The sequence below is a fragment of the Trichosurus vulpecula genome, unplaced genomic scaffold, assembly GCF_011100635.1.
Source record: "Trichosurus vulpecula isolate mTriVul1 unplaced genomic scaffold, mTriVul1.pri scaffold_128_arrow_ctg1, whole genome shotgun sequence".
NCBI classification, from domain to species: domain Eukaryota; kingdom Metazoa; phylum Chordata; class Mammalia; order Diprotodontia; family Phalangeridae; genus Trichosurus; species Trichosurus vulpecula.
Window position 1 is genome coordinate 6,118 of NW_023494412.1, and position 24,561 is coordinate 30,678.

Consider the following 24,561-nt stretch of genomic DNA (forward strand, 5'->3'; position numbering starts at 1 on the left):
GAAGGAGGGAGGAAAGAAAAATAGCAAACGTATGGGTTATGAGGGTTTTTTTTTTCTTTAAAATTGATGTGGGAAATGGGAAGGAGAGAAGAGAAATGCTTATTAATTGAAAAATGAAATAAAATGAGGAAAACCTGTATGGGTTATATTTAAGGCTAGACTTGGAAAAAGCCACAGCCCAATGATGGCCTAGTCAGTAAAGCCATTCTTACAATCTACTGTGACCTTAAGTTTCATAATGACGAATTAGAGAATCTGCTTCCCAGTTTTGTGACTTCAATGGGAAATCCTGTAACACAAATAATCGCCACAAAAGGACTCCCTCCGTATGCGCATTTTTAACAAGCTGTGGAGTTTGTTGGCTAAGTCAATGCGATGAAGGGTTTTGCTTTTCCCAGGTAGTCTGCAGACCCCTAGAGGCCCTGCCTAGGTTCCAGTCATGGATGCTCAGTAGCACTTCTTGCCTCCTGACTCCTGGATCTTGCTGCTTGGATTGGAGGCACTTGGAACTTCCCCTGTTCTGGAAATGATCCCACACATGCATTGCTCTGCAGTGATGGAACATTGTATGTGTTAGGTCAGTCTGAAGCCCTCCCAGCAGAGCATTTCCATGATAAATAGGGGCAGCTGGAGACAGAGAGGTAGAGCTCTGGGTCTAGAGTCGGAAAGACTCACAGCCAGCCTTAGTCACTTGCTAGCTGTTTGATCCTGGGCAAGTCATTTTAATGTCTCTCAGCCTCAGTTTCCTCATCTGAAAAATGGAGCTCATGAAAGCTCCTTCCTCCTAGGGTTGTTTTGAGGCTCAAATGAGGTGAGCTAGTCATTACTATTCTAAATTGGAGAAGCCTGCTGTCACTCAGACAGAAATTATGTGCCTTGTGGGACATCATCATAGGATCAGAGACCATCTAGTTGAAACCTCTTACCCCCCATTATTTTACAGAGAAGGAAACTGAGACCCAGAGAGGGCCGGGACGCAGCCAAAGTCACAGATGTGAGGCTGAGGAGGTTCAGGCCTTTTGGTTGCAATCTCATGCTTGATGGCAAAAATAGACATTTTTAGGGTCACGGACCCCTGGGTGCCTCAGAATAATGGACTTTTTGATTAACAAAATAAGCAAGATTATAGAAAAAATTCGATTGAAATAGTGATCAAAATACACATTTTTAAAAGTTCCTGGATGCCTTGGTTAAGTCCCCTGCTCTAGAGAAACGTTTTCTTAGGGACCCCCAAATGGAGGGTCTCAGAAGCATAGAATATGGAAGCTGGGGGAGGGGGGCTTTGGAAACCATCTAATAGATTGTGTGTCCCCTCCCATTTTATCAAAAAATGAACCTACTCTAAGGTATTACAGCTAGGGAGTAGGAGGGTATAGATTTGAACCCAGGCCCTTTGACTCCACCACCCTGAGCTATAGAGCCAACAGGTCTAGGTCCAAATTGTCAGAAAGTTATATTGGAAGGCGTGATTAGAGAAGATCTGGTATTTACGGGGCCAGAGGGATATTTTTCAAGATGGGGAAACTGAGGCAGAGCCAGAGGAAGGGGCTTGCCCATGATAACACAGCCAGGATGGGCGGGGCCTGAGATTTGACTGTAAATAGCACCCGTTTCCACAGCTGCGCCCTTTGCACTCGGCTCCTTTTGGTCCTGGGGTCTGCCCCTTCGAGCGCTTTCTGGAAGCTCCTCTAGGCATACTCTTTTGCTACATTGTTCCAGAAAGCGGCTTGGGGGAGGCACCAGAAGTTCTGCGCCTGCGCCAGCCTCTTGTGACCAGCCAGAGCGTTGGGGAGAGCAGTGAGGCAGCACCTCTCGGTAGGACTCTGAGCCAAGCAAGAGTGCGCCCCGCAGAGCCCAGCCCACGGCTCGGAACCTCGGGCTCCTCTACTGCCTCTCCAGGCCCCTTGGAGCCCAGGTTCCAGCCAGGTCTACATCTATCTCTGCTTGGTTCCAGATTCAGCTCCAGTGGTCCCGGTCCCAGCTCCGGTCGGTTCCAGCTCCAGTCGGTTCCAGTTCCAGCTCCAGCCTGTTCCAGCTCCAGCCGGTTCCAGCTCCAGCGCCAGCCGGTTCCAGCTCCAGCTCCAGCTAGTTCCAGATCCAGCCAGGCTGCTCTAGAGCCCAGCTGCTGAACAATGGCTTTATCTAAGCACCAGAGTAAGAAAGAGAAGGCCCTGCCCATTTTCCAGGAGGGGGAGAGGGTGCTCACCTTCCATGGGTCCTCACTGCGGGAGGCTGTGTGTGTCCGCATGGCCATAGAAGATAGGCGAGTGAAGTACCTGGTGCGCTACAAGTCCGAGGGCGTGATGGGCATGGGAATGGGGCTGAGCCGGGTTTCACCAGGGGCTGCGGCCTATCCCGACACCCTGCCAGGGCCCAGCAGCGGCAGCAGTACTAGCGCAGGCCCAGAGAGTAGCTCAGGAGGGGCCAGCAGCAGCGTCTGCCCCGAGGGTCCCAGCACAAGCAGTGCTGCCATCCCTAGTACCAGTTATGCCATACCTGGCCCCAGCAGTGTGGGGCCTAGCGCGGGTCCCAGTACTAGTGAGCATCTCGGCACCTTAGCTGGCTGGGACTACGAGTGGATCCCCGAGAGCCGTGTGCTTCGTTACAGTAGCCCCAGTGGGAAGGATAGTGATGGGGATGATGGGTCTGCCGATGATTCCTCAACCGCGTCTTCTGGGGGCTGTGGCCAGGCCTCCGACATGGGGGAGGGTGGCAGCCATGGGGATGGAGAGGGAGCGGAAGCCAGTGTGGCACAGCTGCCACTCAGTCGCCTGGGCCTTGGGCCCACCAAAAAGATATACGTGAAAAAGCGGGAAGTCAAAGTGACCCTGCCCGATGGCCTGAAGCCCCTTCTCGTTAAAGACTGGGAGCTGGTGAACCATGGCAAAAAGCTCTTTAAGCTGCCGGCCAAGAGGTCAGTGGATGCCATCCTAGCTGAGTATGCTGTTATCCAGCAAAATTGTGTGGTCCTTAGCAAGCGGTATGCCGTCCAAGATTTGGTGGCGGGAATCAAAGAGTATTTCAACGTGATGCTGGGCACTCAGCTGCTCTACCAGTTCGAGAGGCCCCAGTACACAGAGATCCTGGCCTGCCACCCCAATGTGCACATGTCCCAGATCTATGGGGGCGCCCACTTGCTGCGCCTCTTTGTGCAGATTGGCTCCATGCTGGCCTACACCTCCCTTGATGATAGCAGCCTCACTCTGCTGCTGGGCCACATGCACGATTTCCTAAAATACTTAGCCTGCAACCCCTCGGCAGTGTTCACTGTTGCCGACTACCAGGCGGCCTCAGCCGAGTACCAGCAGAGAGCCCAGTGAGTGCAAGGGCAGGGGAGCGGGGCTGGGTTTGCTCAGCCAAGCAGCCTCCGAAGACCGTTTGTTACTTTGTTTCATGTTGTGTTCCTCTAGAGGGGGAGGGCCTTTCTCTTCTTGCAAAGCCTTTGGGAGCGTGCCCAGACTTTAGAGATTAGAGATTGTATAGAACTGAATAGAGCTTGCCTTGTAACTTCAGAGCGTTTGAATTCTGTAACATCGTAGCTCTGTGCCTGCCTTAATGCTCAGGGACCTTGAAGTCCCCATGACCTTGTCTTGGTGCTCAGCAACCCCAGATCTCAGTGTACTAGTGACACGGAGTGCCTCCTGCCCAAAGACCCCCAAAGCCCGGGGACTTCATCTTTGCGTTTAGCGCCTGATGGGACTGAGATGAGCAAAGATGATGCACCTGTGACCTCTGCTTGGCGACCAGAGACTCTGAAAAGCTGGCCTTTGTCTTCCTCGGCCACCGTCACCTCCCTCTGTGTACCTTCAGCGACTAAAGACCCGAAACACGTGGGACTTGGTGGGAATGTTCAGTGGCTGAAGGCCACTGATGCCCAAGACTTAAGCTTACTTCCAGTTAGGAGTGTATACAGTAACAGACATAGACAACACCTTGTAACCTTAGAGCGGGTATTGCGGTTGACCAACACGGTTTGCATTCTGTAACATCACTGCTTTTCTTACTTGTCTTAATGCTCGAGGACCAAAAGGACCTTGAAATACCTACCTGTGACCTTGTCTTACTCCATGCCAGAAACTGTTCCCTTTATTGGCCAAAAACCTTGATGTACCTGCTCACGTAATGCTTAGTGACTAGATTTGAAACACCTGAGATTTGGGGTTAATGTTTAGTGGTTTGAAACCTTGATCCCTGATGCCGAAGATTTCCCAGCTTACCGCTCCCCCCCCCCTCCCCCGCCGATTTTTCATTCAGCCCTTAAGGTTCCCTGGCCATGTGCACCCAAACTCTTCTCCCACAAGCCTCGTCTCTGTGGTCACTAGACCTCAATCCCCAGAGCTGAAGATTTCCCAGTTTATCCCCCCCCCCCGCCCCCACCAATCCCCCTCCGGTTGTTCATTCAGCCCTTAAGGTTCCCTGGCCATGCACCTCTTCTCTCTGTGCCCTAGTTCTGATATTTTCCCTGTTGATCCCAATGGCGGTAGAAGGAAAGTGTTAGATTTGCTATTGACACGTTCTCCAGGAAGCTTTTGCCAAGCTGTTCCACAAGTCTTGACAATAAATTGGTTTTTGCTTAAGAAAACAGCTGCGTATTAGATTATTGTGTGAATTCCAGTAGGCCCCAGGGCCACCCATTGGGTAACCAATCAGCAGCAGAGGCTGCTGGGCTGGGCAGGTGAGGCCCTCTGGGCTAGGCTGCTCAGTGGCGCCCCTGCTGGCCAAGGGCACTACTGGAAGGGGGGAGAACATGTTCCTGTGGATGCCCGAAGCAAGAGAAACAGGCAAGTGATTGCCCTGTAGGAGGTGTGTTAAGGCCAGTCCTCTTTAAATGCCCTAGTGGCCCCCTTGCTTCCATATCCAACAGCCTTCTGTGCTCCCTCCTAACAAAAGTGCTGCCCAGTGCCCAGGAACCGTCATGGTGGCCTTATCGACCATGGTGACCCTTCTGCCTGAGTTCTCCCTCTCCCGTGCTGGCTCCCTCCCTCTAAACCCCATAGGAAGGGGTGCCCGCATACATAAGATCAGAGGGCTCCCACTGGAAGGGCCCTTAGGAGCCACTGAGGTTCCCTGCTTTGTGTTTGTGTGGCTAGCACCCAGCATGGGGCCTTGCAGTAGGAGGTGCCTAAGAAAAGTGATCATTTAAAAATGTTCATTAAAAATTTGAAGCCCATTCCATGTTCTCATCAATAATATTTTGTAAAAAGTAACTTTTCCAAAACCAAATTTCAGAAGAAAGCCACTGTGTTGAACGTGCACCACCTTTAATGTCTCACATTGTGGACAGCTGCTAGATTGTCCTGTCAGCTTCTGCAGCAGTCTGTTGGGATTTGTCTGGAGCGGAACATCTCAAGGAAGTCTGGCCTAGTGAAGAGAGCAAGTGGAAAGGAGCATTTGAAAAGGCCAGTAACATATGATTAGGAAAGTAGTTTGGATCTGTGGGCTGCACTTTCCGAACCACTGATCTTGGCCAATCCCCTCATTTTACAAGAAATGGAGGCCAAGAGAGGTTGGGTTGGGGGTGGGGGAGGCTGTGTGCCAGGCACTGTGCTAAGGGCATTACAAACATTTGATTCTCATGGAGACAGGCAGACAGAGGTGAAGGGATCTGTCCAGGGTCCCACAGCTATTAAGTGTCTGAGGCTACATTTGAACTCAGGACTTACTGCTTCCAGGTCCAGCATAGATTCTAGGGACAGAGTGGGCTTCTCAGGCAGCCCCCTCCCCATTTTGGTGGCCCTAGGCAACAGTGAGGGTGACTGCCAGGTTATAGAGGGCAAGGGTCCTGACCCCAGGGAGCCAACAGCAAGAGCAGGTGTTCAGGCCCTGGCCAGCTCTGGGCTCCCACTGCTCGGAGTCTACATTAGGGGGTTGGCATCACCTCCTGCCTGGCTGCTTAGGGCTAAGCTTGGACAGATCGAGGTCTGCCAAAGCTCTTAGGCCTGAACTGAGCATCTAGTGCCTGGGGAGGGAGAGGTCAAGGCATGGCTGGGCCCTTCAGGAAGGTGGGAACCTCGAGGAAGCAGCAGCATAATGGATGGGTGATACAGTGAATGAGCCAGTAGGCTTTCCTTGGTGTGGCATTCAAGGCCCTCAGCACTCCAGGTCCAAATCTTGGCTCTACTTGACCTTGGGCTGCTTCCCTACTCTGGGCCCAATGGGCTAGTGTTCAGGCCACAAAACCAGGTGGCAGGAAATGCTTCCTTCCGGTGGGAGCCTGGCATTTTGCCTGGTTGCTGGGAGTCTGCCCACTAGCCAAGCCAATGGTCCAATCGTTCCTGGGTAGGCCTCATTTGTCAGGGATCAGCCTCCTGGGTGAATGGCTCCTATGGTCAAAAGGACAGAGCCATTGGCCACCTAAGGGAGCCTAAGCTGAGGCATGTCTTGGATTGGGAGGTCCAGAGGCAAGTGCCCCACCTCAAAATCCCAGCTGCCAGTCACTTGAGGGAAGGGGAGGTCAAGGCTCAGGGGCTTCTTTTGTCTGGGTCTTGAGCACTGGGTTTGGAGGCCCTTTTCCCCTGGGGACCTCAGTTTCCTCATCTGTACAGTGAAGGGGTTGGGCCAACCCTCTGTGATCTGGGGGGAGGGGAGGTAGCCTTCCCAGCCGAGGCTAAGGTAGCGTGTTGAGGACTGGAGGAATCAGCTGGGATACCTAACCCTAACCCTAAATGCGCTTCAACAGGGGTCCTGGAGTACCAGGAGCTTAGAGAAACAAGGGAAGCCCCACCACCAAAGTGAGGCCCAGGGCTCAGCCCAGCAGGCCAAGGGAGACTTAACTGGCAGCTCAGAGGAGAAGGGCCCCCAGGGTGCTTCTGGTGCTCTGCTCACACCCTCCTGCTCACACCCTCCGTATTACTCATTCACTTGTCTTAGGGTGACTGCCCCTCCTAGGCCTGGGGAAAGGCCCAGAGACAAGGACGCTGCCACATAATAGGGCCCAAAGCGACTCCAAGGACAGGACCAACTAACCTTAAGTGTTGAAGGGGATGTGGGAAAATAGGTCCACTCTTGCATTGTTAGTGGACCTGTGAACTAGTCCAGCCATTCTGGAAGGCAACTGGGAATGATGCCCCCAAAGTCACTCCACTGGGCAGAGCAAGTGATACCACTCTAGGTCTAGACCCCAAAGACATCAGAGAAAGAGGAAAAGGACCAACATGTACAAAAATGTTTATAGCAGCTCTTTTTGTGGTGGCAAAGAAGGGAAACTGCGGGAGAGCCGAACAATTGTGGTAAATGAACGTGATGGAATACAGTGGTGCTGGAAGAAATGATGAGAGGCAATTTCAGGGACAGCTAATTCCGAGTGAAGTGAATAGAACCAGGAGAACGTTGTGTATATGAACAACAGTATTGGCAAGATAAATAGATAGGGAAGGACTTGGAAACTTGGGCCAATGCAATGGCCAACCACAATTCCAGCTGGCAGAGAGGTGGGGGACTCAGGGTGCAGAATGAGACATACATTTGCGGACACAACCAATGCAGGAATCTCTTTTGTTTGTGTATTTGTTGCCAGGCTCTTTTTTTCTTTTTTCTTTTTCAATGGGGAGTAGAGTGAGAGAGGAGGTAAGGGGGAGAAAAGGTAGATTTTTCTTAACAAAAACAAGAAAACTAAATTTAAATATACAGTCAAACAAGAGGGCTGGCTTATCTGCTTTCCAAGATCTCTTCCAATGCCACATCTAAGAACTTAGTTCATTATTTGACCCACCTGTAGATGTTTCAGGTGGCTTGCTGGGTGGGAATCCTCATGTTCAATGATCAAAATCATTAGGGGATGGCCACATCCAGGAGAAATGCAGCCTTCAAAGCCATCATGCCCAGGCTGGGCAGCAGGCCCGAAGGGTCACATTGGAGATAGAAAGGCCCACACACTGCACAGGCAGGGACGATGAACCCTGCTGAGGGAAATGACTTGCTCAAGACCCTACAGCCCATTTGTGGCAGATTAGAATGAAGGTCCCCTATTTCTGGAGCCGGATCACTTTCTTCCTTTGGATTTGCCTTCAAGGCTACCATGAGCACACTCTTGGCAATACCCTCCAGGGGGCAAAGCTACATTCTCGGAGGGTGGGCTTGGTTTTAGGAAACTGCCCAAAGTCCCCATGTTCTGGGAATAAGGTGAGTGAACAAACCAGTCCAGTTAAATGAAAGTTAAAAACAAAGAAACCATGAAATGGGCCCAGGCAGATTCACTGACTTGTCCAAGAGCCATCAGAGGTTCTGCGCACAGGAAGAAAGGGTTCAAGTCCTCTGGTTCTATTGGCCAGATTAGGAACTGAGGGTGAGCAAAGACTGGAGATGCCTTAGATGGAGAGAATTTGTATGACAGAACAGGGGCAGGCAGATGAACTGGAGTGGGCATGCATGAGGATGCCTTATGTGCCCCCTCGTCCAAGGGCTGGGGTGGGGGGTGCAGGAGCTGAGGAGTAGAGAGGAAGAAAAATCAGTGTAATGGAGTCTGGTGCATGACCCTAAACTTGTGCTGGATCATGCCCAGACCTCATCAGTGCGCTTGGCTAATGCACCCTCTCCATGTGGAAGATTCTTTCTCCCTGAGAGAATTGTGAGGACATGGAAGAGAAATCCCTGGGAGAAACTGTGGAGCACATGTGGATGTTCTGTGACTGGTTCCAGTTGGCTAACCACAAGGTATCTTCATTCATTCTTTTCTCTTCTCAGTGAACACGGTGGATTCTCCAGGATTGCTCAGGAGAGTGAGCCACGGGAATTTGAGAGGGAAAACCCAGGCCAGAGCCAGCACAATGCCCCAAGGAGAAAGAATTGGTCTTCAGCCCAAGGAAAGGAGTCATCCAGCAGTCAGACTGTGTTGGGACATCAGCTTGGTAGACCCAACACTGTGTGAGAACTGAGTTTGGTTTTAAGCCCACTTCCCCAGAAACTAGGCAGTACAGGGGAGCATATGGCCCTAAGGTGTTGGGGAAAATGTGGTTAAATTAATTAGTTAATTAATTAATGTTAAAGGGAACTGGGGTACTTGGCACTACCCCTAACAATGGTGGGGGAATAAAGCTGGTGAGGGCCCATGCTGACAGCAGTAGTGAAGAAAGACCTTCAGTTCCTCCAAGTTCCCCTCTGGAACCCTGAGGAGATAGATCAAGCAGGCCTGGCTCTGGGAGAGGTGTTGTTCCAAATGCCCTTGTTTCAGAAGGCCCAAATAAATTGGGACAAGAAGTTGTCAAAGCACTTCTCCTGAGAATGCTAGAATTTAGGGGGAATTTTCACTGGATATGGATAGAGGAGGTGGCAAAAGATATGATGGAGAATTTCAAGCACATGAAATTGAAAAGATTTTGCACTAACAAAATGATTGTAGCTATTATAAAAAGGAAAGCAGATGATTAGAAATTTTGAATTACTTATTTAACTAGGTAGGGACAAAAGAAGGAGATATAGATTAACTAGCTAAATAAAAGAAAGAGCAATGAACAATTTGAATAAATTCAAAGAACTTGGATTAGGGTGGGCCAAAAGGCGCAGAGCAGGAGAGAACCTATAGCAGAAAAGCAGTCTTACAGAGATAGTGCACTGACTTAAAAGAGGAAAGTGACACAAAGGAAATGAAGAGCACACAGCTTTAAATGTGAATAGCTTGAGCAACTCCCCAAAATGAAAAAGAATAACCGAATGGAGAAGAAAACAGAAAGTGGAGACATGGCAGGGGAATGAGGGACTGAAATGACATTTACTATGACTCAGATGAATCCACAGAAGTAAGAGTTGGAATCATGCTCTTAAACAAACTAAATAAAAATAAAAACATACATAAATTGAACAGAGAAAGGATATAATGTTTAAAAAAATCAAAGACAACAAACCAACATAGATATTAAGCTGATCCGCACCAACAGGCATAGTGTCTACATTTATAATGCAAGAGTTCTGAACTACAAAAAGGGAGACAGTAACATAAGAGGATTTGAATTATTCCTGTCAGAGCTAAACAGAGCTAAGAGAAAGATAAACAAAAATAAAAAAAAAAACAAGCTATTCTAGAATTGAGAACTGAGACTTTATCTTATCTGCAGAAATATATTTCTGCACCATAATGTACTTTCACAAAAAAGACAATGGGCCACAGGGATATTATAAATAAATGTAAAAAGTCAGAAGTACCAAATGCATTCTTTTTTTTAAATTAAGATTTTTTATTTTTAGTTTGCAACACTTAGTTCTGCGTGTTTTTGAGTTCCAAATTTTCTTTCCCTCCATCCCTTCCCCTTCCCCCCAAGATGGCACGGAATCTGATATATCTTCTACATATACTTTCACATTAAACTTATTTACACAATAGTCAAGTTGTAAAGAAGAATTATGACCAATGGAAGGAATCATGAGAAAGAAGAAACAAAACCAAAAAAAAAAGAGAGAGAGAAAAAAAGAGAGCAAATAGTTGATCTCAGTCTGCATTCAGACTCCACAGTTCTTTCTCTGGATGTAGCTAGCTCTTTCCATCATGACTCCTTTGGTGCTGTCTTTGAACCTTGTATTGCTGAGAAGAGCCAAGTCTATCAAAGTTAGTTACCACAGAATCCATATATCTAAGGTTGTGTACAATGTTCTCCTGGTTTTGCTCCTCTCACTCAGCATCATATCACGTAGGTCTTTCCAGGTTATTATGAAGTCCGTATCTTCCCCATTTTTTTATAGCACAATAGTATTCCATTACCTTCATATACCATAACTTGTTCAGCCATTCCCCAATTAATGGGCATCCCCTTCATTTCCAATTCTTTGCTACCACAAAAAGAGCTGCTATAAATATTTTTTTGTACGTATGGGTCCCTTTCCCACTCGTGTGATCTCTTTGAGATATAGCCCTAGAACTGGTATTGCTGGGTCAAAGGGTACACGCATTTTTATAGCCCTTTGGGCATAGTTCCAAATTGCTCTCTAGAATGGCTGGATCAGTTCACAGCTCCACCAACAATGTAACAGTGTTCCAATTTTCCCACATTCTTTCCGGCATTTATCGTTTTCCTGCTTTGTCATGTTAGCCAATCTGACAGGAGAGATGTGGTACCTCAGAGTTGTTTTGATTTGCATTTCTCTGATCAATAGTGATTTAGAGCATTTTTTCATATGCCTGTAGATATCTTTAATTTCTTCCTCTGAAAACTGCCTGTTCATATATTTTGACCATTTCTCAATTGGGGAATGACTTGTATTCCTATGAATTTGGCTCAGTTCCCTGTATATTTTAGAGATGAGGCCTTTATCAGAGACACTGGTTGTAAAGATTTTCTCCCAATTTTCTGCTTCCCTCCTAATCTTTGTTACATTGGCTTTGTTTATACAAAAAACTTCAGTTTAGCATAATCAAAATTATCCATTTTGCATTTTGTAATGCTCTCTATCTCTTGTTGGGTCATGAATTCTTCCCTTTCCCATAAATCTGATAGGTAAACTATTCCTTGCTCTCCCAAATTGCTTATAGGATCAGCCTTTATTCTTAAATCATGAACCCATTTTGACTTTATTTTGGTATACAGTGTAAGATATTGGTTTATGCCCAGTTTCTGCCCTACCATTTTCCAGTTTTCCCAGCAGTTTTTGTGAAATAGTGAATTCTTAGCCCGGAAGCTAGATTCTTTGGGTTTATCAAAGAGTAGATTGCTATGGTCGTTGACTACTGTGTCTTGCGTGCCTAACCTATTCCACTGATCCACGGCTCTGTTTCTTAGCCAGTAAGCCAATACCAAGCAGTTTTGATGACTGTTGCTTTATAGTGCAGTTTAATATCTGGTATGGCTAGGCCACCTTCCCTAGCATTTCTTTTCATTAATACCCTAGACATTCTGAACCTCTTGTTCTTCCAGATGAATTTTGTTATTATTTTATCTAGCTCTGTAAAATAATTTTCTGGTTCAATTGGTATGGCACTGAATAAGTAAATTAATTTAGGTAAAATTGTCATTTTTATTGTCTTAGCTCGGCCTAACCATGAGCAACTGATGTTTTTCCATTTATTTAGATCTGACTTCATTTGTGTGAAAAATGTTTTGTAATTATGTTCGTATATGCCCTGGCTTTGTCTTGGCAGATAGACTCCCAAGTATTTTAAAGTGTCTACAGTAACTTTGAATGGAATTTCTCTTTCTATCTCTTGCTATTCGGCTTTGTTAGTAATGTATAGGAATGCCTAGGATTTATGTGGGTTTATTTTATATCTTGCAACTTTGCTAAAGTTGCTTATTATTTCAAGTAGTTTTTTTACTTGATTCTTTAGGATTCTCTAAGTAAATCATCATATCGTCTGCAAAAAAAATGATAATTTAGTTTCTTCTTTGCCTATTTTAATTCTTTCAATTTATTTTTCTTCTCTTATTGCTAGAGCTAACATTTCTAGTACCAAATTGAATAATAGGGGTGATAATGGACAACCTTGTTTCACCCCTGATCTTATTGGGAATGCATCTAGCTTATCCCCATTACATATAATGCTTGCTGATGGTTTTAGGTAGGTGCTATTTATAATTTTAAGGAAGGCTCTGTTTAGTCCTATGCTTTCTAGTGTTTTTAATAGGAATGGGTGTTGTATTTTGTCAAAGGCTTTTTCTGTATCTGTTGAGATAACCATATGGTTTCTGCTAGTTTTGTTATTGACATGACCAATTATGCTGATAGTTTTCCTAATATTGAACCAGCCTTGCATTCCTGGAATAAATCCTACCTGGTCATAGTGTATTATTCTCTTGATAAGTTGCTGCAATCTTTTTGCTAACATTTTATTTAAAATTTTTGCATTAATATTCATTAGGGAAATTGTTCTATAATTTTCTTTCTCTGTTTTGACTCTTCCTGATTTAGGTATTAGTACCATATTTGTGTCATAAAAAGAATTTTGTAAGACTCCTTCTTCTCCTATTTTCCCAAATAGCCTATAAAGTATAGGAATTAATTGTTCTTTAAATGTTTGATAAAATTCACATGTAAAACCATCTGTTGTTACGGGCTCCCAAAGCCTCGCAACTATACTCGGGGTTCCCCCCAAGCCCCGACTCTGCCTACTCTCCTCCCCTTCTCTTCCCGAGCTAACCCGATGCTCCCTGCAGTCAGGCAGTCCAGGCAAAGAACCGGAAACTCCACGTGCTCTGGCAAGCCCAGACAGAGAGCCAGAAGTTCCATGTGGTGAGGCAGGTCCGGGCAAAGACCTGCAATTGCTAGGGAGGCAACAAAGGTGAGACCCCTCCTCCTGGCTCCACCCATATCTCAAAGCTCCGAGTTTATCTCAGCAGGCCCCTGGGCCTGGAGGTCCGAGGAGGACAGGGCTCAGCTCTAACTCAGCTCGCAACAACCTGGCCCTGGAGATTTTTTCCTAGGGAGTTCATTGATGGCTTGCTTAATTTCTTTTTCTGAGATGGGGTCATTTGGGTATTTTACTTCCACTTCTGTTAATCTGGGTAATTTTTGTAAATATTCATCCATTTCCCTAAGGTTGTCAAATTTATGGGCATACAATTGGGCAAAATAATTCCTAATTATTGTTTTAATTTCCTCTTTATTGGAAGTGAATTCACCCTCTTAATTTTTGATACTGGTAATTTGTTTTTCTTCTTTTTTTTTAAATCAAATTGACCAAAGGTTTATCAATTTTATTGTTTTTTTTTTCATAAAACCAGCTCTTAGTTTTATTTATTAATTTAATAGTTTTCTTGATTTCAATTTTATTAATGTCTCCTTTGATTTTCAGTATTTCTAGTTTGGTATTTAATTGGGGATTTTCAATTTGTTCTTTTTCTAGCTTTTTCAGTTGCATGCCCAATTCATTGATCCCCTTTTTATCTACTTTATTCATGTAAGCATTTAAAGATATAAAACCTCCCCTAAGAACTGCTTTTGCTGCATCCCATAAGTTTTGGTATGTTGTCTCATTATTGTCTTTCTCTTGAATGAAGTTATTAATTGTTTCTATGTTTTTTTCTTTGGCCCACTCATTCTTTAGAATTAGATTATTTAGTTTCTAATTAATTTTTAACTTATTTTTTCCATGGTTCTTTATTACAAATAATTTTTATTGCATCGTGATCTGAAAAGGATACTTTGACTACGTCTGCCTTTCTGCACTGGATTGTGAGGCTTTTTATACCCAAGTACTGTTTTAACAACCCAGCTAGCAGCTTCTGTGGGGGTATAAGATTCACCCACAGCCAGCACCCAGAAAGCTGTCAACAGCGCAGGTTCTTTCGATCTGCTTAATTAAGGGAAGCAAGGTGAAGGGGTTGACAAGCTTACTTTTAATTCAAATATCATTCAGTTAGTTCAGGGGAAAAAACCAGCACCCTGAACTTCAAAACAAAATGCAAACAAATTACAAACATCAACAGACAGACTTTGTCTGATTCAAATCCCAACACATAGTTACCAGAGTTCAACAAAGTCTCGGCATCTGGGTTTACAAGCTGGAGGGCTCCTTAACTACAGCTGCCCGGAGTCTGCTCATCAACACCATCTCCAGAGCCCCACACAAATGGCTCTGTCCTCCCTTCTTATAGGGCTTCAGACATCAAACATCATCTGAATCACCAGAGCTCAGGCTCTGGTGATTGGTTCTTGAGTTGGCCCCTCCCCTTAGGACCCTGGGAGGTTCACATCCACATGGATTATGTTAACACCTAATGGGGTTTGGGCCTGGGGCTTAGCACCTAGTAAAGCTCACTGAGATAAATTGAGTCACTCAAAGAAAACAAAGGCCATTCTGGTTACAAGTACATGGTCAAGTTTTGAGTATATGCCATGTACCGCTGAGAAGAAAGTATATTCCTTTTTATCCCCATTCAGTTTTCTGCAGAGGTCTGTCATATCTGCCTTTTCTAAAATTCTATTCACCTCCTTAACTTCTTTCTTGTTTATTTTGAGGTTAGATTTATCAGGTTCAGAGAGGGGGAGGTTGAGGTCCCCCATTATTATAGTTTTTCTATTTCTTCCTGTAACTCCCTTAACCTCTCCTCTAAGAATGTCCATGCTATACCACTTGGTGCATTTAGGGTTAAATAATGATATTGCTTCATTGTTTATGTTGCCTTTTTAGCAGGATGTAGTGTCCTTCCTTATATCTTTTAATTAGATCTATCTTTGCTTTTGCTTTGTCTGAGATTAGGATTGCTACCCCTGCTATTTTTACTTTAGCTGAAGCACAGTATATTCTGCTCCAGCCTTTTACCTTTACCCTGTGTGTATTCCCCTGTTTCAAATGTGTTTCTTGTAAACAGCATGTTGTAGGATTATGGTTTTTAATCCATTCTGCTATCTGCTTCCGTTTTATGGGAGAGTTCATCCCGTTCACATTCACAGTGATGATTACTATCTGTGTCTTTTTCTCCATCCTATTTCCCCCCATTTATGCTTTTATTTTTCCCTTTTCCCTTCCACTCCTCAACAGAGTTTTCTTTTTGACCACAGCCTTCCTCAGTTTACCCTCTCTCTTGATTCCCCTTCCTTATCTTACATTTTTCCCCTTGCTATTTCTTCCCTTCCTTCTGACCACTCCCTCCCTTTTCTTTCCCCCTTTCTCCTCCTACTGCCTGTAGGACAAGTTTGATTTCTATACTTATCAGAGTATGTTATTCCCTTCTTGAACCAAATCCGATGAGAGTAAAGCTCAGATCCTGCTCTTCTCCATCCCTTCTTTCCCTCTACTGCAATATGTTTTTGTGCCTCTTCATGTGATGTAATTTACCCCTTTCTGCTACCTCCTTACCTCTTCTCCAAGAACCATCCCTTTATATCTCTTAATTATGTTTTTATCATTATATCAGTTATTTTATACTGACACCCACAGTCTATGTATTTCCCTTTCAATTGTCATAATAACTGTACTATTCTCAAGACTGACATATGTATAAAACATTTATGAAACAATATAATCCTACATAAGGATATAAATAATTTGCCTTATTGATTAACAAGGTTCCCCCCTTTTACTTTTTTATGTCTCTCTTGAGTTTTGTATTTGAAGATCAAATTTGAGCTCTGGCCTTTTCATCAGGAAGGTTTGGAATTCCCTTATTTCTTTGAATGTCCATCCCCTTGCCTGAAAAATTATGCTCGATTTTGCTGGGTAGTTGATCCTTGGTTGTAGTCCAAGCTCCTTTGCCTTTCAGAATATCATATTCCAATTTCTCCTGTCATTTAATGTAGAAGCTGAAAGATCTTGCATGATCTTAACTGTAGTTCCACAATATTTGAATTGCTTCTTTCTGGCTGCTTGCAGTATTTTCTCCTTGACCTAATAATTCTGGAATTTGCCTATAATATGTCTTGGAGTTTTCAATTTGGGATCTCTTTCAGGGGGTGATTGGTGGATTCTTTCGATGACTATTTTACCATCTAGTTCTAGGACCTCAGGGCAATTATCCTTCATGATTTCTTGGAAGATACTGTCCAGGCTCTTTTTTTCATCATGGCTTTCCGGTAGACCAATAATTCTTAGATTGTCTCTCCTGAACCTATTTTCCAGGTCAGTTGTTTTTTCAATCAGATATTTCACGTTTTCTTCTATTTTTTCATTCTTTAGATTTTGTTTGACTGATTCTTGTTGCCTCATAGAGTCATTAGCTTCTATTTGCTCAATTCCAACTTTTAATGAATTGTTATCTTCATTTTGCTTCTGACTCTCCTTTTCCATTTGTTTAATTTTACTTTTCAGGGTGTCATTCTCTCTAATTAGATTCTGAATCTCCTTAGCCATTTCGCCAATTTTACTTTTTAAAGATTTGTTCTTATCAGTGAATTTTTTGCCATTTTTTTCTTTTACCTCTCTAATTTGGTTTTTAAAATCCTCCTTGAGCTCTTCCAGGAATGTTTTTTGGGCTTTAGACCAGTTCACATTCCCTTTTGAGGTTTCAGGTATGGGTATAGTGTCCATGCTGTCCTCTTCCGAATTGGTATTTTGATCTTCTCTGTCTCCATAAAAAGAGTCAATGGTCCTTGGTTTCCTTGAATGCTTCTTTATGTTGGTTTGCTTTTTCCTGGCTTTAAAGAGGATTTCCGTTCCTGGGGCTCAGGGGGCTCTGTCCCAGGCTTCTCGTTTTGGGAATTGTGGGCCTAGTTACTGGCTTTGTGTGCTATGGCCTCTGGTTTTGTGAAGTGTGGGGGAGGGGTGGTCTCAGCCGTTATATGTCCTGGTGTTGTCCACTTCCTCTGGCTGTACGAAGGCACCTCTGGGTTCCTGGTGTTGACCCTTGCTGGCTCCACTTCCCTGGGGTTCGGGAATTCCTGCTGTTTGGCTACTGAAGCCCCCTTCCGGCTCCTCTATTTCAGGGTTTCTCCCGAGGAAGTATTATCTGGGTGAAGAAGGGAAGGATGAGAGCCGTTTTATTTCTTCATCATGTCTCCCAGAAGTTCAAGAAAGTGAGTTTCAAATCTTTAGACTGTGGGATGCAAGCCTCAGGAGTAGTTGTTCTCGTGGCCACAGGCACTGCTCTGCTGACTTCAACAGATTCACATCCTGGGCTGGGAGACCTGGGGATCAGCATTAGTTTCGCACCCAGCCTGGATTGCTGGCTGAGTTCCACAGCTGCTTCAGTTTTGGTGTTGTCTGATGCAGCTCCACCCGCTGGGTGCTTTCCCAGCCTACAGATCTGTCCTGTCGACCCTGAAGACTCTCTTGGCTTGGAAATTTGCCCGACTCAGTCTACTCGTGGCTTCTAACTCTCTCAAATCTGCTCAGATTCACTTCTTTAGAGGTATCTGGCAGAGTTTGTGAGTGAGCTCCGGTAAGATGCTGTTTTCACATGATCACCTTGGCTCTGCGCACTTCCCCCCATGCATCCTTTATGGAAGGTAAAGTAGTAGTCAAACTAATCATTAATACAGGGAACACAAAACATATAGACCCAAATGGAAAGTTGATAATGACATCCTGAAAAATGAATGAGTCAAAAAATGTCATAGAAACAATTGATGAGCAGGAGAATGCTAATGACAAGACTACAGATGGAAATTTCTGAGATTCAGCTAAAGGAGTCCTCAGTGGAAAAATAATCTCTGAAAACATTCATTAACAAATAGAAAAAGAGGATTCATGAATTAGTTTTTAAATTTTTTAAATTTTAAATTTTTTATTTTTGGGGGGTGATTCATGAATTAAATACTCAATGTCAAAATGAGGAAATCAACAAATAACAAAATCCAAAATAAACACAAAAGAGGAAATTGTGCAAATGGGAAGAGAAAGTGATAAATTAGAAAACAAAAAGACTTAGTTTTTGACTGAATCCAAACTTCACAGAACAAATCCTTTTTGTTCTGTGAAGTTTGGATTCAGTCAACGGGCCACACTTGAGGACCTAGAGGGCCGCATGTGACTATAGAACTTCTATAGAACAAAACTCTAAGATGATTCTTTGAAAAAAACATATCAGTAAGCTCTTAGGTTAAAAATAGAGAGGAAAATCAAATCTCCAAAACTGGGAAACAAAATGAATAAGCTGAAATCATGATAGACAGACAAATGATCAGATCCTGCTATAAACAAATATATGCCCAAATAAGTGGAAATTAGAAGAAATAGAAGAATATCTGCAAAAACAAGGAATACCCACCTAAACAGAACATGAAATAGAGATCTTAAACAATCCAGTTTCAGAAAAGGTCATCAAATATGTAAATTAATATTCAAGGGATAACAAATGCTTGTTCTAGATGAATTTACAGATGAATTGTATCAAATTTGAAAAGAATAATTACCACTTTTACTACACATATGATTCTCAAAAACTGAGAAACTTTGTCAAATTCATTTTATAAAAAGAGACAAACACAGTCCTAACACGTAAGCCAGGGAAAGGCAAAGCAAAGAAAAAGACCTATAGACCAATACCATTATTGAATATTAATTTAAAAATTCAAAATAAAATCCAGGCAGAAATTCCAAAAGAATGTGTCCCCAGAAATTAATATCTGTGATCCAGTTGGATTTATACTGGAGATGCAAGGATGGACCAACATTAAGAAAACAATGAACAGAATTAATATTTTTTTAAAAAACCAATAAGACCTCAAACCACATGATCTTATCAACAGAAGAAGAAAAAGTCTTTGACAAGCTATTTCCATTTATGCTTTAAAAAACGATAACACAAAACAGAGACATAGAAGAACCCTTTTTAAAAAAACCCAACATGAATAAAACATATATCCAAAGCTAAAGATGAGGAAAAAATGCTCCATGTTTCAATGAATACAAGAGTAAAACAAGGGTACCACCTTTCTCCCCTGTTGTGTGACACAGTCCTAGAAATGCTATTGAGAACAACAAAGTGAGAGAAAGGCATAAAGATATGCAAAGAGGAGACACAACTATTTTTATTTGCCGACTGTGATGGTTTACATAGAAAACCCCAGATAGGCATCCAAAAAACTAATTTGGACAATTAATCTTCAGTAAAGTAGATTACAAAATAACTTCCCACCCCCAAATCAACATTTCTGGACAGCAATAATCAAACCCAGGAAGAACTAATAGAAGTCCCATTGAAAATAACTACAAAGTTCATAAAATGTCTGGGAATAAGTCTACCAAGATACACTGAGGACCTGTATAAATGTTATAAAAACATGAAAAGATATAACAAATGCCTTGAATACTTAGATGGATATTCAGTACTCCTGGCTTGGCTGTACCAATATAATAAAAATGTGTGATATTACCTAAATTAATTTATAGATTTAATGCTCTAGTCTCCTAACAAGGGGATACTTTACATCGCTAGACAAAATAATAATAAAACTCATTTGGAGGAAGAAAAGGTTTTCAATTTCAAGGGAAATTATGGGAAAAAATAGGAACGAAGTAGGAATAGCTCTTCAAGACTTCAAATAATAAAACAGAAATCATCTGAAGTATTCCACACTGGTTAAAACCCTAGATAAGTTGACAAGCAGAACAGACTAGATAAGGGAAGATTAGAAATGGGCAAAGTCATCAGTCTAGCATTTGATAAACTCAGGAACATAACTATTTTGAGAAGACTTCCCTATTTGACAAGACTTTCTAGAAAAACTAGAAAGAGATCTGGCAGAGGTCTGGCTTAGAACTAAATCTTACACCATTCACCAGTGTTGAATTAGGGTCAAAATTGACGTGTGGCCTGATTATTGAAAAAAAACCCACATCATAACAAAGTCACAAGAGACACATATTAGGTGCCTTTGACAGTTATGACAAGTGGAGAAATTTTTATTCAAACAAGCAATAGAGCTGATCACAAAAGATAAAACAGAAAGTTTTGATTACAGAAGTTCCAGAATTTGATTACGGAATTACAAAAATGCTTACACACTAACAAAATCCATGCAACTAGGATAAGAAGGAAAGTGGTCTGTTAGAAAAAAAAAACCTTGACATCAAAAATCTCCGTTAAGGATCTGATATCTAATTTACATATGGAACAAATAACACAAATACATAAGATCAAAAGCCATTCCCCGATGGATAAGTGGTCAAAGGACATCTATAAATAGCTCTCAAAACGATTATAAACTATTAACAGCCATATGAAAGATCGTTTTGAAATATTAATAAAGAGGAATACAAATCAAAACAACTCTGAAGTTCTCCCCCTCCCCCCACCCCCACACACCAAATCAGCAAAGATGAGAAAAGATGGGAATAGTCAATGTTGGAAGGGCTGTAGAAAGAGAGGGACATTGCTTTGTAGTTGGTGGAACAGGACTTGTCCAAGCACTTTAGAAAGCAATGTGGAATCATTCTATGAAAGTGACAATTAGTGACTAGACATATACCCCAAGAAGGTCCATGATGACAAAGAAAGGTCCTGCATACATCAAAATATTTAGCACAACAATTTACTGTAGTAGCAAAAGCCTGGAAACAAAGAACATGCCCATCACTTGGGGAATGGCTACACCAACTGGATGTCACAGAATATGATGACCATGAAGAAGCTAGGGAGGAAACTTCTGTAATATGAGGCAAGCGCATGGCACAGAACCAAGACCACGTGACAACGACATAAATGGAAACAATGGAAAGTAACCACCATGTGATCGCAGTGATCAAGCTTGGCACCGAAGACGAGAGATGAGAGAGCAGCACCTTCTCCCTGTTGTGCAGGTGGGGGACTATGGGTATGGAGCACTGCCTATGCCGTTGGACTTTGGGTAGTGGGTAGTGGCACCAAAGTGTGGTTTTCCCCCTCTTCATTATTCTTTATTCTAAGGGATGAGAAGGGAGGTACAGATATGTTGGGAAGTGAAGGGAGGAGACATGAAAACAAACAAGATCAAACTAAGAAGGGTTTGTGATTCAGCCAGTCTGGTCTACTTGCTCATTCGCCCCCTGATGCTCTATCTCCCACCTCCATGCCTTTACCCCATGCCTGGAATGCCTCCTCACTTGTACCAATCAGAGCTAGTCACTGGTCCAACTCTTGGCCCCTTCCCCTCTGAGATGCTCTTCCATATACTCTGTGTGTGGCTTGTATGGAGCTATGGATTGGCAGATTGTCCTTCCCCTCTCCCCTCTCCTCCATTAGACTATGAGCTTCTTGAGGGCAGGGGCTATGCCTTTGCCTTTTTTTGTATCCCCAGCCCTTAGTGCAGTGCCTGGCACAGAGGGGATGCTTCATCTGGCTTTGGTGACTGACTGAATCCCCATATCTCATAATTTTCACCGGAAGGTCAGGCTCTACCTCCTTGCATTCTGACATCTGTCCTAACCCCATTGGTGGATAGATTTTGCAGTAGGCACCTGCCATTTGTGGAAACCCAAACTCACATACACACATGAATACAGAGTTCTGGTCCTTCACCCCACAGGTGGAATAACAAACTCCCAAGCCACTTCCGAATAGGGTCTGAGCATAACACCAGCCGAGCTGGCCACTTCCTCCCCGTTGGTGCCACCGGGGAAGGCTTTGCCTTTGGAAGGAGGAGTCCCCCTGGCCTTGAAGCCTCCTGCTCACACCCTCAAAGACATGCTTGTCTGCCGACCCTGGGAATGCTGCCATTTTCCTCAATCCTCCTCCTACTCAGCCTCTCTAAAATCCCACCTTGTGTTTTCCCTCATCAGTAATGGCCGCCAAGACCCCATCCTAGATTTCCATTTGGAGAAGAGAGTAGTCTCTCCTTCCCCGGGGCTTTGACTTCAGCCCTGGGCTGGCAGAGCCAGGCTGGGGTTGGGGGGAGGGGTGTTCCCAGAGAGGAGAAGAGATGCTCTGGGATGGACGATACTTTCAGTGCCAGAGAGCCGGTGTCCTGGGAGCAGCAAGGGGAGGCCTGGGCTTTTCTCCTTGGGCTCCATAGTTATTGGCCAGCTAGTTAGGGAGATGAATGGAATGGAGGGCAGACTCACTTGTGAGTGCTCGCTAGTGGTCACTTGGAACCTGGGCGGCCCAGGCATGTTTCCTGGAGAAGAAGGAACTTGCCTGGGGTCTGGAGGGCACATGGCATGTGTCCCAGGCAACGAAGAATCATGGGAGAAGAGACTGGCTAGGGTGAGGCCAGATCAGTGGGGCCGAAAAGGGCCTCAGAACAGTTTTAAACACCAACTGGGTAGGCAGTAGATTTGGAATGATGGACAGTTCTGGAGCCAGGGAGATGGTAACATACAATGTAGCTAAGGAAAATCCCAGCCAGTCCCCCTGTCTTGAGGAGGGGACCCACATCCGCTCCCATCTTTTTGGGAGCTCCCACACTGGACGAGACCTTCTGACTGGGGGCCCCTGGGCTTTAGCTGGTAAGCAGACCCTGGGGAGTGTCTCACATAATAGAGACCAGCTGCAGCTGTCCTCAAAGTGCCAAGATGCCAGCTGCCTTGAGGGCCTCTCCCTGCTCCTTGGTGCCCCTCTGGGTGGGGGGGATAAGCCAGATGCTTGGTGCCAGCCCTCCCTGGACCAGACAGCTGCTTTGCCCTGCTTGCCCTTTCTCGACTTTGCCTCTTTCCCTTCTGCACTGGTCTCCGTTGGCTTTTTCTCAGGGGTCACTTGCAGGAGTGTGGGCTAATCAAGAGAGGCGCATCTGGACCCTGGATGGCAGGAAGTCATTGATGGCCAAGAAAACCTGAACCAGAACATCCAGGTGCATAGAGCCCCAGGTTCATGCACCAAGCTGGTGCGAAAGGGACTCCAGGGGCTGTCAAGTCCAACACCCTCATCTTACAGAGGGGGAAACTGAGGCATAGCCTGTTCAAAGTCCCATGGTTATGAGTGTGAGGGGGGATGGGAAGCTAGGTCCTCCCACTGTATCACACGGCTCAGAAAGCCCATGCCTCCAGGGCACTAAAGTGGGAGTTCTTTGAGAGCTTCCTTTGTAGCCCTAGCACTTAGCACAGTGCTCAGCCTACAGTAGGTATGTGCTGAAGGGATGTCACAGGACCCTAAACCAGCCAAGTCTTGGTCCTGCCCTGGCCCTATTTCAGAAGGTGAGGGCAGGAAAGCCTAGAATTGGTGGAAATCCCTCGTTCCAGGAAGATAAGGTACCCTTCTGGCTGGCCTCCTGCCTTTCCAGTCCTCGCTGCACTAGATGGGGGCAGGGCGGTAGGATGCCTGTGCCGAGGCTGATGCTGCGCTGGGGCTGGTTTCCCTTTATTCTGGCCTTTCTTTCTTCTTCCCCTCTTCATCCTTATCTCCATTATGCTGCATGGTGTTGTAAATGGAGAAGGGATCCTGGCTGGAAGGAATCCATCTGTCTGCCCCTCCCCAAAGGAGAGCTCAGAGTATCGCCTGGTGGCCAGATGCCGAGAGCCAAGGGAAGAACCCATCTGGAAAAGAGCAGGGACTCTCTCTGTCCCCTCTTTTCCCTCCCCACAGGACCACAGCATTTTCACTGAGGCCAAGGCAGTAGCGGACTTCCTTAAAGTCACCCAGGTGGTAATCACCATTTAAACCCAGGCTTTCTGGGAAATCTGGGGACAGATGTGTTCAGAATGTGCTCTAAAGGAGTCCTCTGGGCCCTAACCGCCAGAGTCAGCGGCTCACTGGCTGCTTCAGACTCTCCACCCCACCATCCTGAGGGATACTTGGGGACAGGGCATGCTAATCATGTCCCTGCTCACACCTAGAGCCTCATGCCCACCTGGTGCCACAGGCAGGCCAGCTTGGCCTAAGGATTTCCGTAGATGATGAAGCCAGTTTAGTTAAAACCCCTCCCTCCAGAAGGGCTTTGACTGCACCCCCTGGTGGTCACCCGATCATCACAGTATGTGGCCAGTCGGAATTTCATTCTTTTTCAACCAAACCTCTCTGAATATCAGAGCCAGAAGAAAATGAAGCATCCTCAGGCCAGCCCAACCCCCTCAGGTTGTGGCCTACAGAGAGAAACAACAAGGTCACATATCTGGTCAGGAGCACTCAGAGGGGCTAAGGATGGGGCAGGGGGGGTGGGGGGTACAAGGGGCACCTGTGATCCTTCCACTGAAAAATCATATCTGTAGAGCTATAGGTGCAGATAGACACCCAACATCACCATGTGGCTGCCCCATTTTGGGTAGAACAAGGGAGGACTGAGGCCAGGATGGCACGAGGTGGGGCATGAGGCTGGAGTAGCCTGTATAGTGCCTGCTGGGGGGAGCAGATA

The 24,561-nt window shown here is 44.8% G+C and overlaps 1 protein-coding gene across 1 annotated transcript; it reads left to right on the forward strand.

Annotated features, from left to right (window-relative positions):
• The first annotated feature begins 1,779 nt into the window (after positions 1–1,779).
• LOC118833286 (mortality factor 4-like protein 1) lies at positions 1,780–4,576 on the forward strand. Its single transcript, XM_036740637.1, has 2 exons — positions 1,780–1,815; positions 1,955–4,576. Exon 2 carries the CDS (start codon positions 2,133–2,135, stop codon positions 3,318–3,320), a length of 1,188 nt encoding a protein of 395 aa, XP_036596532.1. The 5' UTR covers positions 1,780–1,815; positions 1,955–2,132; the 3' UTR covers positions 3,321–4,576.
• Positions 4,577–24,561: the final 19,985 nt, after the last annotated feature.

Coding starts and splice junctions, on each gene's coding strand:
- LOC118833286 (XM_036740637.1), top strand. CDS start 2,133: ATGGCTTTATCTAAGCACCAGAGTAAGAAAGAGAAGGCCCTGCCCATT.